This window comes from Lepisma saccharinum, chromosome 14 (assembly GCF_977018435.1).
Source record: "Lepisma saccharinum chromosome 14, izLepSacc3.1, whole genome shotgun sequence".
Taxonomy (NCBI): domain Eukaryota; kingdom Metazoa; phylum Arthropoda; class Insecta; order Zygentoma; family Lepismatidae; genus Lepisma; species Lepisma saccharinum.
In genome coordinates this window covers 41,122,236-41,139,069 of record NC_139242.1, presented here as the reverse complement: position 1 = coordinate 41,139,069, position 16,834 = coordinate 41,122,236, and the positions used below count along the sequence as shown (strand labels likewise).

Here is a 16,834-nt window from a genome sequence, read left to right as displayed (position 1 = left end):
TTAAGAATAAAAAGTAAAAACACCTAGTATGGAGGATCGAACCTGGGACCGCAATCAATGCTTTCAAGAAATCTAACCAATACACTACGCCTTTCATTTACCTTGGAGCAAATTCTTAATCATTCTCTCGCCTCAATATTATAAACTTTATCCTGCAACGAAAAGTTCAATACTCAGAAATAGCTCCGTACTTCTAAAAGTATATTATACACATGCATTTGAAATTTAACTCTGAATTTCTTTTCTTGGTATTAGTATATTTAAGCTTGTGAATAATTTATTTGTAATTTTATAACGGTTACACGAACATCTACGAAATAGTTCCTTATAACTTGGAATCTAGTAAATATATACTTTCAAGTTTTCAAATGAATTTTAGACTACTAGATTTTGATCCAATTCCAGTCATTCATTGCTGAAGGAAATGTTTTAAAATTCAGTGGAATTTTAAATCTGAAATAAGTTTCTTTACTTGCTACATGCATGCGAACTACACTCTGTCCCACTTATATCTGGAGCAGGTGAACGAAAACAAATATCTGATCAGCGATAAACACGTAAGAGGAACGGGGTTGCGTGGAGGGAGGAAAGCCACTGCAGTTACCAGCTTTCCCAGCAGCGTGCACTGTTTCGCTCTGTCCACTCTCCCCTTCTCTTTCGCTCTGGGTGGCCTTGCTCCAGAGATGCTGGGAGAGGGCACAGTTATTTGTTTTTGCAAAAAGTATCTCTGTGTGTCACACATTTAATTCTTACTCACATGAAAAAATGTCAATTTGCATTCAGGGGTAGTTTCACAGTTACAAACTATTTTGTCCTCTATGAGAAGTTTAGTGTAAATAGGTATTTTGGTTATAATTTTGAAATTGAGGTCTAAGGTTGAAATCCTCATATGTAGGGCTTGAACTCGTAATCTAAGTGGTTTAAAGATCCGTCCTCTTCTATGTGCATGACCTTCTTTATTTTTTTATTCATTATTCATCCTAATCGTCGCGATTAGCCAAAAGTAAAATAAGAAAAGTCCTCCTCCTTGACTGTGCGGTCTAAGGCGCTGTGCTTTGAACTCCGACTGCGGGACGTCATGGATTCGAGTCCGCCTGTGTTCATTTTTGGGTTCTCGGCCTGGGTATAGAACCGGTAGCAACCCACCATCGTGAGGAAATTGAGGAGCTATGAGTGAGTAGTGTAATCCGGTCTGGGAAATCTCCTATAACGGCTGGGGGTTCGACGTGCTGACCCCACGTCACCCCATTACCGGTTGAAGATCTCCACAGCTCAAGGTAGGATTGTGGGAGGGAGACTGGCAGTCGGGAGATAGGCCAAGGCCCTTCGAGGGCTGTTGAGCCATGGGTTATTATTATTATTATTAAAATAAGAAAAAGACAAGGAAATGAAGAAAAATATATTTCTTAAATATTTATCTATAATATAGCATGCATTCAGTTTTATTTTGTTTTTCATGGATCTGTTGCCACTACTACGCTGTAATCTCAATACGTATCTTACATGTCACAGGATAAAGCACTTATTACTATTCCAATACTTATTCATTAAGCTTTTTGTTTGCAAGGAATTGTGACTTAAACTATTGCATGTTGAGCTAGTGCCGACCTAGCCGCCTCTGATGAAATCTACCATTCTTCAGATTATCTTTAAAATTCGACTCTGTTCACTTGTAACTTGCTGGGTGCAGACGTTGTTGTGCATCGATGCACACTGTTTTGCGATAAGAAGCGCCCTTGAATATAGCGTGAGTCACTTTGAACGCGAGCAAGCTACGTTACCAAGCTTGTCTGCCTTTGAAAACCAAGTCATTTTTTTCACCGTTTCCGAACGCGATTGCTATTGTAGAAGTACCGTGCGTCCATTTCGATCTGCAGCCGAGAGATAGGGAGAAACGTGGCGGGCGGCGCTGACGGAGGTGCCGACATTTGCGGCCTGTAATGCCCGCATATTTTTATGGACATATGCAGACATTTATATAAATATTGCAAAACTAGCACTAACCTGTGTTATAAGAGTTGTTCAAAGTGATGTCCACCTACATTCACACATTCCTGGCATCGTTTGATGAAATTTTGATTCACACGCAAAAGTTCTTCTTCCGTAATTCTTCCTAGTTCTGCCCTTATATTGTCTTTTAGTTCGTCGATGCTATGAGGGTTATTTCGGTAGACTCTATTTTTCAAGGTTCCACACAAATAATAGTCACATAAGATCTGGCGAACGTGAAGGCCATAAACCTCTTGAAATTATTCTGTCATCAAACACCTCCCTTATAGCGTCCAAAGAATCAGCGGCGGTATGGGCTGTGGCCGAATCTTGTTGAAAATACCCATATTGTCTCTCATTATCTGATAACAACTGAAAAAACGGCGCGAGTATTTGTGTGCGGTACCTCTCTGAATTTATTGTGTCTTCAAAAAATATAGGCCCTATTATTCTTTTGGCACTTACAGCACACCACACACCAATTTTTGCATCGTGTAACGGAACTTCGTGTATTATTCGGGGATTTTCAGTGCTCCAGTATCTATTGTTCTGTGAACAAACATGACCACGCAAGTGAAACCATGCCTCATCCGAAAAAATTATTAACTGTGGATCAACAATACCATCTACAATATTCTGCAAAACCCAATTACAGAAATTTACTCTACTTACGTTGTCAGGGGGCCGTAATTCTTGCACTATAGAAACTCTGTACGGTTTTAATTTTAGTAGCTTAGTGGCTGTATGTGCTGATGATTTTGACACGCCCATCTCCTGTGAAACACGGCGTAGAGGTTTGTTTGGAGAACGTTCTAACGCTGCACCAATTTCATCGAGTTTTGCTTCGGTTAGAATCCGTCGTTTTTGCTTAGGTGTTTTAAAATTTAACGATCCAGTTTCTCGTAATTTAAGGACAAGACGTCTAACCGTATCTCTATGTGGAGGTGAAACGCCTGGGAATTTCTGTACAAATGGCCTACACACGTCTCGACACGAGTCTGTTTTCACGTAAGTGTCATACATAAAAATTCTTTGTTCTAACGTGAACCTTGCGGCTGGCATTCCAATCGTCTGACTGACACAACACACATACACACTGCAATAACACAAACAAGTAACGGCAAGTAACCAAGAATAACACTCTTACGCACAGTACGAAATTAACACGCTCTTGGTTTACATCTGCCTGCCACTATATTCACAGCTCTGTAGTCGCGAAGGAACAAAAAACTTGAGCTAGGAGATTTCGGATTGCAAGGAAGCTCACGAACACCATTAGCTTTTAACGGTTCGTCTGCAGCGTAATCTTGATACAGTGTTGCACATTCGAAACCTCCAAACGATCCCCAACGACACAAAACTCTTTCAAGGATATAAACTTAAGCAGGACGTTACTGGTCAAAACTATGATTAAAATGTTTTACAGAGTATTATCTGTGGCTCTTAATATAATTTCTAAAGCGTATTTATTTGTGTATATAAGGGTGGAACTTGGAAGAATTACAGAAGAACTTTTGCGTGTTATAACACAGGTTAGTGCTCGTTTTGCAAGATGTCCACAAAAATAAGCGGGCATTACAGGCCTCAAATGTCGGCATCTCCGTCAGCGCCGCCCGCCACGTTTCTCCCGATTTCTCGGCTGCAGATCGAAATGGACGCACTGTATAAATTCTCTTAAAAGAGCAAGAAACTACTGTCTATGTCAGGCCCGTACCCAGGGGAGGGGCCATGCGGGCCATGCCCCCTCGAACCATGAAATATTTAAATGTAAACCTATAAAAAACTACGAAAATAACATCGTCGATATTTTAAATGTATAACAATTTCAATTTTGTTCTTTCATAAATTAATATGTTTCGTGCGCAAAAGTCTCCAGGCTGCAATATGGGGTTGTTTTAGTTTTATAATCATTGATGCAAGGCTATAAGATTCACCGATTTAGTAGGGACAGTGCGTTACTTTAATCCCTGTCCAGACTTTTTCGAACTGCAGTAGTGATGCGAAAATGTCTCTTTATTTTTTTTTGTTAACTTGCAATTAGACATGTTCTTTATTGTAATAATAATTTCTAGTACGCAACAATTAATTTATAAATATATTATTTTCTAAACATAGAATTATCGTGAATTTTCAATGGCGTTCGCACAATTTGAACTGTTTTGTAATGTCTCTCTCTCTCTCTCTCTCTCTCTCTCTCTATATATATATATATATATATATATATATATATATATATATATATATGGGTCTGGCCCCTTCCTCAAAGAAATCCCGGATACGTGCCTGGTCTACGTCAATGACAGAAATGCAAGCAATATTTTTTATTTATTTTTAACCCAATTAAAGGAATGTGGAAGAATTTAAAAGAAATTATAAAGAGCGGAACTACTGCTACTCTACCTTAAAAATTGTTGTTCTTCGCGGAAGAAAAATAAGAAGCATTTAGTCCAGCTCCTTAACACAGTGTCCCACGAGTATCTCTTGACAAACACTGTCAAATGTGATGTGATTCCATGAATAAAATTTTCCGCCTGTCTACGTATAACGTTTCTCACATTTGGCAGTTCGCAAACTTTTTTGCAAGCGGTGCAATTATTTCGTGTTATTTTACGCAACAGCATATACATTTCATAAGAATGTTCTGGACACGAGACTTCTGTCAGTAAACAAGCATTTCGTCTGTTGCAGTATCACAGGAAGAGAGCATCGTTCTGCAATATTCAAGCCTCTACATATTTTCCATTCGTAATATCTAATCACAATAATAAGTTAGAAGAAATATCTCGCATTTTCACAACTACTAATATCCTTATTTTTCATTATCACATCAAATTATTTCTCGAAGATAGCTGCTATACTACAAGAAAGCAATTCAAAATTAAAGTATAAGTTTAACTACATGTATACACAACGACATTTACAATATTGGAGGGGCAGAATACTTAAAAACTGTTGTTTCAACGGAAGATAAGGGCGTGGTGCAGTGATTAGAGTTCTCGATTGGGCTGCTAGAGGTCCCAGGTTCGATCATCCTTACGAAGTGCTCTCTTTTTTTTCGATTCTCATTTTATTAAACAAGAGCATGGTGGCATTATTTGTAATAGCAGTGTATAGTGGCTACATTGTTCTGCATCTGGAATGTATATATATACGTATAAAAGAAGAAAGTGAATTGACAGACGTTGAAAGGGATATTTTCATGTAGAATATCGTGAATTATGCTACTCTAACGACAATTGTGTACTGCCTCAAGGACATTGACAAATATTAATGAAATAACTCTTTATATTTGTGGCAATTCAGGATATACTCATTTTACCCCTTTTCCCACTCGAGTTCATGCAAGGATACCTCCGCAAATATCGAATGAAAAGTTTTCAACATGTGCAACTCTGTTAAATGTTTTCGCAGATTCGTTCTACCTTCGTCTTCTTTGTTACAAACAAGTATTCTTTGCACATTACATGTAGGAGGAGAGTTGCATCTACATTTCACATTGGTCAGCTCCTTCTACCTGCTTTCAGGAGCTAAAGCTTGTAGGGTAGTGGTATCGTTAAGGATTGTCAACCTGATGGTCGTAGGTTCAAACCCCTCCGGTGGCAGAAAATTTTCGTAAGTTTTAGACATATCCCATTGTGTTCATTGTCCACGCCGTGTGAAACGGAATGATTCAGTTTGGAATTAGCGATGGGGGGAGGGGAAATATTAAATTACAACATCTTCATTTCAACGAACGGAGAAATCGAGAAAAATTGGATAATTCTTATAAATATTAAAATTACATTAGTGTTTTTTGTGACATAATCGCAGGTAAAATCAAAGATTTTACGTGAAAGATTTCATCTTGCTCTGAACTCAGCCAAAAGGCATTTGACACCGATCTAATACATTCTCCAATACATTTCAAAATGTTATTGACTGTTTCATTTCGATAATTTGATCAATGCATCAACTCTTGACGCCGAGACGATATTTTCTCCAACTACCTCTTCTCTCCTTTCGTCTCCATTCTCTTATATTTTTCACTTCTCACTCTTATTCTTCTCTTCCCTCCTTCTCTTCTGCTTTTATCTCATATCACCTTCTCTACTTTTCTTGTATTTTGTCTTTATCCCACTCTTGTCCTCCTATTTTGGTTATTCCCTTTTTCTCTCTTTTACTCTATTCTCCACTCCTCTCTTCTCACCTCATCCCCTCCTCTCCCGTTCTCTCGGTTTCCTCCTCTCTTCTTTGCTCCATTTTCCTCATCTCTCCTCGAATCTTTTTCCTTTCTCTTCACTACTTCTCCTCCCCTAGTCTATCCTCTTTTTCTTCTCTCCTCTACTTTTCCTCTTCTCCTTTCGCTTTCTCTTTCTCCTCTCCTTGTCACCTTTCGTTTCCTCTAAGCTGTTATCCTTTCTGTAGGCTCATCAGCGATGAAATACTAGAAAATCTAGTTTTTTCTTTCAGAAAGAATGTTGTCATTTGCGATATGATATTGATATTTTTAATAATTTTATACAAATATACTTGTTTTCATTTCTTTCGCGTATTTCATAAATATATATTGTGCATGTGGCAACCCTGAATTTGAGCCTAACTCTACACGCAACCCACCAACGTCTTGTGTAAATTGGGTCGTCTAGTTTAAAATGTCGTTGTCCTAAAACTTTTGAGAGACACTGTACAATATCCTCTAAAATGTTCTGTTTGTTTGCTTGTTTTATTATCATTTGCGCAAGTCAAATACCTTCCGAAATGCTAGATATTAGCAGTATCTTCTACGTAGCCTCTCCCAACAGTAAATTGCGAACAAAATTATCAAGTAAAGTTGCGTGGAGGAAATTTCCATAACTAAATTACGAAAAGCATACTTATATTTAAAAGGCGTTGTTACGTTCTACGAACGTTCCTTACTGTACTTACATATATATGTATGAGACATATATATGCATGGGCACATCGAGTCATGCAGCATTCACACATGACTTAAACATCACAGGGCATAATTGTTCCATTACAACTACTCTTTTAAAACAAAAGACACATGTTACATTTAACAGTACTATTTCCACGACCGTTTCGTTAATTATTTCACTTTTAACTTGCCTACAGTGAAGGCTAAATTGTACCGGGGTATGACAAAAATGAAGACGTTCCACGTACACATATACAAGATTTATTTCTGGAAAATTATAATTAACATCTGCAATTTCATAAGTTAAACAGTACAATTTACATTTGCCTTAAAATATTTGGAACAAAAATAATATATATCGGATCATTCCTTCCATTTAGTTTCTTTTAAGAAACGAAGAGAAGTGTTAGGGATATTTGAGGTATCTACAACTAGTTAAATCTCCTTAAAAGAAATTAAAACAAAACTTTGAAAACATTTTCAAAAGTTCATTCTACTAACAGGGCAACACAACAAGGAAACGAGGTTACACACTACCGTAAGACGAAATTCGATGAGAGTCGGGATCCAAATATTGTGTGAACTGCTACCTCGCATCAGTGCTCAGATAATATTATCCTAATTAAATTTATTATCCTAATTAAAAATAAATGCAATAAATACTCCAAACATAGTAAAACAACGGTCGAAATATTGTCGAAAAAAAGACTATATTTTCTTCAAGAAATAACTGAAAATAATTTCCAGAATATCTATTAAAATTATATCGTGTTTGGAAATGTTATGTTCTCCTCCCTTTACTTAGAGCCGAAAGAAATATGAAACTGAAAAAGGAACTTAATTGCAATGAGCACTGATACACCATTGGCCATACACAGCAGGTGGTATTCTTTTCTTCTCGGAAAAAAAATAGATGAAGATCAAGGATGGTGTTGTGACAAAACGTTTTCCGATCAGGATGAATTAGAAATAGTTGAGATCCAGGATTTACAGCTACTGCTCCGCAAGCGATTGCCGGGTCATCTGCTGCCCTGATGTGAACTCAGCGGGGGCTTCTCGCTTGTAGAAGACTCGCTTCTCGTAATTGGAGTTCGCGATTTCGTTCTCGAGCAACTGCAATGAGAATAAAACACGAATTTTAAAATGGGATATCGGCAGAAAAGACATAAGTCAGTAATATCACTCATCATGCAATTTCATAAGATAAACAGTACAATTTACATTTGCCTTAAAATGTTTGGTTTTCTGTACTTTATTTGACTTTTCAGCCACTTTTGGCTAACTGCGAAGATGAGATGAATGATGATAAGATGAAATTGATGAAAGTAAAATCGCGTACACTCATGTACAGGACAACTGATCTCCGCGGCGGAGTCCCAGGTTCGAATCACGACTTGGTCATGGGTGTTCTTTGTGAGCATATCTTCATCAATTTTATCATGCTATCACTCATCTTCGACGTTGCGATTAGTCAATAGTGGCAGAAAAGCCACAATAACAAAAAGTGAATCACATGGACAGGATACAACATGACCCCCTCAGAGGATTATACTAGCTATGGGTCCAGAAGCCATAGCCTCGTTAACTTTCAAAATGTCGATCAGGGGAAGAGAGGTTGATATTTGGGCGTTTAGAGTAAACGAAATGCTAAAAGTGTTTTTTTTCTTTAAACTTCCAATCACCAATCCACTCATCCACTAGTTTTCTTATTGAAACTTCTTTGAGGGCGATCACCTAATACAATACATCATATATTGGCAATCGCATAATACAATGCATCAAGTGTTGACGATCGCTTAAAACTATTGATGATCTCCAATTCACCGCATTTCTAAATCTATCAAACGTTATTATAAATGGCACTGACATTTATTCTTAGCACCCCCTCTCTCTCTCTCTTTCTCTCTCTGTGTGTGTGTGTGTGTGTGTGTGTGTGTGTGTGTGTGTGTGTGTGTGTGTTTAACAACTATTTTAGTAACCACATGTCAATATCCTAGTAACTAGAGAGTGTTTTAGGGTTTAGGGTTTTCAGAGCAACAAATTTTTGTAATTTTAACTACCTCGTAATTTAGTATACGTATCGACATTTTGGAAAATCTGAAAAATAGAGTTCTGCACATACATAATATCTCTCAAGTCGACTGGGTGACCAAACGCGTTAAGTGGTTGACTTGCGATCTCGCCACAGAAGTTCCCGGTTCCAATCCTGTCCTTGGCATGGGCGTTCTTTGTGAATATTCCTTCATCTAATCGTCACTGATCCTCATACTCGCACTCGGCCAAAAGTGGCAGAAAAGCAACGCTAAATAACAAGACTGCAAATACAAAATCCAATTTAAAAATTATAATTTCACTCTTCCACGCACCTACACTGGTCCTCTAGGGGCTTGGACTGGTTACTAAGTTACCCTGATCGGACTTCTTCTCAGTTAGCTATTAGGGTAAACAATGGCAGGCCCTTACTGGGTCACTGGTGTCGGATTTTATACCTTATTCTTAAGTTAAGAATGAAAGGGTATGGAACTTTCTTCCAATAAAGTCTGTTTTATTATCGTTTATGCACAGTATACAATAACACTTATCCACTGGCAATCTTGGATTCAAGTTAACTTATGCAGATCTGAGTACAAATTTGTTACGGGCAACCCTTTCAAGATTATTCACGGTTGCACAGTATCGCAAGAACCTGCGTGAGCAGCAGGTTTATGACAAACTAACCCAAGCAAAATGTATCGTCCAACAAGGGACCGGTTCTCCCTACGAGGTAGACTTGTGATACCTTCTTCTTCTTCTTCTTCTTCATGCCCCTCACCGCTTGCATGGTAGCAGTCTTGGGCAACGGTCTGAAAACATTGAGGGCTGGAAATTCGCGCACTAGTATGAACAGCACAATATTTTGTTACACTTCACTTCACTGCAATGATGAGGGATGATATCAAAAGCGGAGTTCACACTGTCGAGCAAATCCATAGAGAATCCACATAGTAGAGGGAGAAGGTGATGAAAGTAAAGAGGGCAAGGAGAGAGGAAAAGGAACCTTTTTTCGAAGGAGTCTGTTAAAGAGTGCCTGACGTTGTGTATTCCATACCGGGCATTGAAAAAATAAATGGGTGGGGGTTTGTTTATGTTCTCCACAGGTACAATTGGGAGAGGGAGTTTGGTGAATTCTTGCCAGATGATCGTTTGTGGTCACGTGTCCCGTTCTAAGGCGTAGGATACAAGTGATCACTTCACGAGGCATTTTTAGGTGATGAAACCAGGGTCGAATAAGAAATTTATCGATGAACCATTTATAAGTAGTGGTTTGTGCCACTGCGGCATGAACCCAATTTTCCCACTGGGAATGAATTTTTTTTTTGACCCGAGGTAAAAGATCAGTATAGGCAAGTCGGATAGGAGAGGGGGAAGGAACGTCCACAGCTGTTTTGGCATAAAGATCCACTAGGTCTTGATAAGGATTAAGGTTGCTATGCGCTTTGACATAAGTGAACTGTACGCGTTGGTCGTTGTGGTGGAGGTGAAAGTACTCCTGTAAAATTAAGGTGGGAAAGAGTTGCAAACGATAAGCTGCCTTACCACAACGAGCGATCGTAAATAATACACTGAGGGCATCTGTGAGAATTAAAGTTTGCGGGTAGTGTGCTTCACGAGCGTGGAGCAAAGCCTGATAAATGGCATAGCACTCTGCCGAGTAAATAGACGCTTCTGACGATAAGGAAAATCGACGTACAACATTGTATCGAGGGACATAAATGGCACATCAAACGCGGTCGGCATCTTTGGAACCGTCTGTGTAAATAAAAGTGTAGTCGGGCCATAATTCTTTGTAGTATTCGTGTCGACCGAAATCGGTATAATTAATATTAGGGAGAGGGGCGGTGAGTATCGGTAAAGTGTAAATCAAAGGAGATGTAAATGTGAAGCTGAGATGATAGGCGTCTCGATCAATATTATAACAAGACAAAAAGAAAAGCCGAGGGCGAAAGCGATCGAGGGTTAAAGTTTCGTTCAGTTGTCGTTGAATAGCGAATACGGTATTGAAGGGGTGAGGGTGTCGTTCCCATGTTTTCAATATGTATTTCATGGTAGAGTATTGGTATCTGAAGGAGAGAGGTGGTTCAGCACTCTCTCCATAAACGCTAACATTGGGACTAGATGCCATTAAGTCGAGGCAAAGGCGGAGTGCCTGACGTTGTAAAATATCCATTTTTTGTAGCCAGCGATCAGACATCCCGCCCAATACGGGAGCCGAATAATCAAAAAGTGAACGAAAACAATTCTTATAAAACAATAACATAATGGAGGGGTGGCCCCCCCATTTGGTAGTGGCAAGCCCTTTCAAAATGTTTAACAATTTTTCCCTCTTGTGAGCAAATATGTAAGATGTGGTTGCCAAGTTAATTTACGGTCAAAATGAATCCCTAAGTATTTACAGGTTTGGACCACCGGAATTTGATGTAAATTAGTTAAATTGTTAGGATAACGAGTAAGCATATACTGATTGAAAATAATGATCTGAGATTTCTCCGGGGAAAATGATAAACCGCGTTGCGATAATTGATCTTGTAATTGAATGATAAAGTTGCGTAAGTCTAAGATGCCTCGAGTGGCATCTGATGTACTATTATAGAAACAAAAATCGTCAGCATATTGAAGGATATGATGATTTGAATTTAGTGTTTGATGTAAGTACTGTGTATATATATTAAAGAGGATTGGACTGAGTGGGGAGCCTTGTGGGACACCACTCCGGATTAATCGTGGTCCCGTGACATTATGAGGAAACCAAAAAACCAATATGAGTTCTTGATATAAATGCCATATGAATTGTGCTACCACCGGATGAATATGAAGAGTATCAAGAATTTGGTATAATATTGGAATTTGAACCGAATCGTAGGCGTGAGCAACATCTATGAATAAACTAAAGCAATATTGTCGCAATATTTGGCTATTCTGAAGTGCCACTGTAAGGGTACATATAGCGTCTTGACTGCCAAGCCCGGTGCGAAAACCCATTTGGGAGGGAGGAAAAAAATTGCGTTTTTCTAAATTCCAAGATATTCGGTGTTGTAAAGTTCTTTCAAAAAGTTTAGCCATAACCGGTATGAGAACGATAGGGCGATAAGATGTAGCATGTATAGCTGGTTTATTCGGTTTTAATATCGGGATAACAACATGTTGGGTCCAACCTCTCGGGATTTTGCCCCTACGATAAACAGAGTTAAAAATCGCAGTGAGAATATTGAGTCCTTGTTCTGGTAAATGTTTGAGGATGGCATAAGTGATACCATCATATCCTGGTGCAGTAGATGGGCTGTTTTCTAAAATATGTTGGAGTTCCGGTATTGTAATAGGAGGGAAGTCTGCTGTAAATGTGATGTTTGTCTGGTCTATAAAGGGGGGAGGTAAGGTGACTGTAGGAGGTGTGAGGAGATCCATAAATTCAACTTCCCAGGCATTATTAATCGGTCGGGGGCGAGGAACATGGGGGTGTCGTAAAGAGTTGAATTTGCGCCAAATTGCTCCGATTGGGAGATTCATATCAAGGGACTGACAGAAGAGTTTCCATGCCTGTCGTTTTGCTTTGGTATATGTATTTTTTGCGAGAGTCTGAATATTGTGGAGTACCACCCAGGTTTCGGGCGTGGGGTGTTTGGCATAAAGTTTTGTGAGTGCTGTTTTTTTGGTTTTGATGGCGGCACACTGAGTGTTCCACCAATGAATCTTGGGAAATCGGTCGATGGAAAAGAATTTTTGGCGCGTGCCGCTCCGATCAAGAGCTAACGTAATCATGACTTGTGATACCAGCATACTAAAAGGTTGTTTACAAAATACTAAGGAAACTTAGCCGATATTTACACGTATCCATGGATTTCCATAATTACATCATGCAATTTAGAATTTTACAATATTTACATAAAATAATGAAAGTTGTAAATAACATACCTTTCTAAAATATTTTTCCAATGCCTAAAACGTTTACATAATAAGTAATTTTGTTATCTTTAAGAAATGCAGATTAATTCCTGAACATTCGAATCTCGTGCAAGTCACAGATAATTTATGCACGCGCAGATGTTGAGCTCCTGCTCTATAAATGGAAACATAATCAGATTCGACAGGGGCGACACAACTCTACATCACATGCACACTTCGAAATGACGGTTTTGTTTTTTTCGAAGCATGATCAACTCAATCGCAAAATTGGTTGTTGTTTGGAAGAGTTGAAAGCAACATGCAGTATAATCGAGGAAACGTAACTCTTTCTCTCTGGTCGTGAGCAAATAAATCTCTAGAATCGGAGATATGCAAGCGTGACTTCTGGTATCAAACGTATCGTTCAAAGCAGACAGAGAAGATGTGACGTTAGGAAAGGCACATTTGTTTTATTTACTGCGGTATTTGATGCTCGTTTCGTGAGATAGCGGAAGTATGTTTCCAAACTCGTTCACGAAATTCATGCCTACAAGATCCACATTTTGAAATTTATACCTACTTCGTTAGGATTTTTAAGGACTTCGAAGCTAGATTGTGATTTGGCACAGACAGGAGATGCTCTACGTAGATTCATTTTTGTTTTGCGGTACGATCTTTGCAGCAACCCATCCGTCATGAATGTGAGTAGAATTTATACCGTTCAGCGTAATCTATTCTTTAGCCAACTCAACTCAACAAAGTTGTTTTGGACTTACAGCTTTACATGTGGCTGTTTATGCCCAGCATACATCCATTCTTTAGTTTCATTTTCGTTCAGCTGATGAGTGCATACAGGGGCCCCAACATTTTGAAAACGCTTGAACTATACATTCACAAAAACCTCATAAATATCATAAACATCCCTTCAAAATATCATTATATTAATGCAAACCAATAATGCAATCTTACTTGTTTTCTTTCATCTGTTATTTACCGATTTCAATAATAATCACTCCACTACGAATCACGATAACAAATATAATTATAATAAATCGACAAATCTTCGGGTGAGCTTGACTATATACTTAACCTTGAACAGAGATACAACTTATCCTGTTCCATCTACACATCCAAGCTGGTCAGTAGTTATGAAGTCTCTAACAATTGGTTAGTTATTAACAGTTGGTGGATTACAAAGAAAATGTTATTTTTATACTGATGTATTTAGACATGTAAGCAAAGCAAATACTAGTTGGACTATCGAGCAGTCAATTGGAAATATGGTTTCTTCAGTGTTTAAAAAGCTCAACTGAACAAAGTTTTATTGGACTTACAGCTTTACAAGTGGCTGTTTATACCCAGCATACTGTTTAAAAAGCAATGATAACATTCAAAATGTGAATTTCTTTCAGGTTGGCAAAATACTTTTGGAGCTTACGCCATTGGTTGAACTCTGTGCAGACCATCCAACGATGGATCTGGTAAGTACTCAAATAAGTTGCAACTAGTTTGCTCATATAATAGAAGAAATTTGATTGATCGCTAAGTAATAATTTCTTTCATAAACACACATTTAGGACCGAATACGTCTTCTACAACTTCTTTCTTGCCAAATGACGGCGTAATTATAGAATTACGTGAATCTACAAATGGACCCTTTTAACCCATCTCTTGTAACAATGAGTTATTGCCTTTGTGAGTTTTCAGTTGCTATAATGTGTATTCCAGAAATGTTTTCCGGAATTTTTAGCACTTGTTCGTTGTGTAAGTATTCGCAAATTTGCACGAAACGAAGATTATGAAGTGGCTTCTCAAATATAAGAGTGGACCTTTCCATCTTATGCCATATCCTTACGCAGCATACACAGTCAAAAATTACCGTAAATACTCTACCGTAAAAATTTTACTGTCGAACGGCCAGATTTACAAGAATAGGATTTTTTATTTAAATTTTAATATTTTGTCATGCGTGAAGATAGACAAACATTATACACTGCAGTTCATTGGACCGTAACTACATTAATTGGTTTACCTATGTATTGGCCGTTAAAAACTGTCATGGTGATATCTTTTATACGGCAGTTGGATGGTAACGGAAACTGACGGTTTTACGACCGTCATTTCTCGAGTTAACTATTGTACAATGTAGAAGAGATGATAATACTAGTACAAGCATGTTTACCTTCACCGATTCGTTCTACCTTTGAAACGCGTGTTGCATCATATGCATATGCAACTTCATTCTAGCTGCATTTTCTCAAAGTCTCCCGTCACAGTTCTTGACCAAGACTTGGACAAAAAGTCAGAAAAGGACTGAAAGAAGACAAGTCTAAACAAAGGCGGAAAACAAAAGCAAGAACGAAAAAGAAGAAAACCCTTTGAGGTTTTCCGCTCTCATAAATAACAATGAGAGGACAAGGATTTTGATGACGGACGAACCAAACAATAAAATAGGCTGTTCTCACCGTCCTTTTCTCTCTTCTGCGGCGTAATGTTATTGCAGCCATGCTTGAATTAAGATGCGATTTTTCAATGAAAGGGTACAGCCTGATTGGCCCCTTTATTGATGACGAAACGCCACTTTCACAGCATCGCGGAACAATTCTCAGGACCAAAAGAGTTTCTCTCCGGAGCCAATAATTGGGTAACTTCAAGTGACCATTGAATCGGTGTCCGTAGCAGAACGCTTTGTGACGTAATACCCCGGTCACTTCAGTGGGAAAGGCTGCAATTAAGAGATTCCGTGTGATGCTCAATTATTTTGTTTCTGTGCAGGTGTGTTTCCTCTTTGTTGGCTGTAGAAAACGCCCCAGTGCTGCGAGAGGCCCGTCCTTTCTCTTGCAATTATCAAAATAACGAGAGAGTGCTTAAGACCTCACGATTCGGAGCATCAAGAGAACAGATTATTTCGCAAACCTAAATGAATTTACTCTTGACTGTGTTCGTCGCGTAATGTAAGTCGTGAAAAATTGCAAGATGCATTCGTGGATATCGTTAATAGTGGCTGTTCAATTTGACGTCACACAGGCCCGTACCCAGAATTTTTCGAGGGAGGGGCCAGATTTGAATATATATATAGAGGTAGATAGATAGAGAGAGAGAGTTTACAAAATAGTTGAAATGTTTTTTAAGTGTTAGATCTTATTTAATTCTTGCGTTCTGTTAATAATTATCAATAAGATTTCATACTTAGATGAGTCTTGAGTTCATATTTTATCTTTATTTTGAACATGTTCCTAATTTCTTTAAGGGGGAGGGGGTAGATCCGAACACGTGAAACAAAGAGAATATCAGAAATGCTGTGAGGTTGATTGAATTAGATTAGTTTAGGTTGCTTTTGTGCCAATTTTGTCTAATCCCGACGACAAGGATGAGCGATGATATGATGAAATTGATGAAGGTATATAACAAAGGACACCTACTCCCAGGCTGAGATTCGAACCAGAAACCCCTTGCGCCGTAGCGCGCTTTGCTAACCAATGGCAGTATTACAGCTAGAGATAAACGTACAATTGTAGAGTTCCAACGTGTGGTCCAAGGTAACAGAAAAAAATCAACTCTCTCTCATCCCATCGTGTCATTCTTTTGAGCATTTTTCCACAGAAGTTTATCCCCAACAATTGAACTAGGAATTGGGCAATGTTCAGAAATTTGTGGATCAAATCATAGATTAAAATTATTGCTTTATCTATATTAAGACAACTCGGATTAATAATATTAACATTATCTATGGGATTAAGGGAGTTATCAACAATTAAGCACACAGTCGCTTACAGACAAATGTGTCACAGCGTACTGCTTATTTTTTGTTCCGCAAATTAACAATGTTGTCAAATTTCCTTTAATTTTATTATATCAGCGCCATTGAAAGGTCATGGTAAGTCTGTTTAGAAAATAATATATTTATAAAGTTAATGTTGCATAAAGAAAAGTAAAGTAAAGTGTTCCCCTGTGCATAGCACCACGCCATGAAGGCGTATAGGGGGTGTGGGGGTAACGCCCCACACTTTCTTGATCCGGTCGTGAGTG

General features: G+C 38.4%; 1 protein-coding gene across 1 annotated transcript in view; it reads right to left on the bottom strand.

Annotated features, from left to right (window-relative positions):
- Positions 1–7,131: 7,131 nt before the first annotated feature.
- Proc (Proctolin) overlaps positions 7,132–16,834 on the bottom strand; it is a 169,953-nt gene continuing 160,250 nt past the window's right edge. The window contains exon 3 of the mRNA XM_083134902.1: positions 7,132–7,999. Within this exon, the coding sequence (XP_082991028.1) occupies positions 7,880–7,999 (120 nt within the window). The 3' untranslated portion in view covers positions 7,132–7,879. The remainder of the gene's footprint in view (positions 8,000–16,834) is intronic.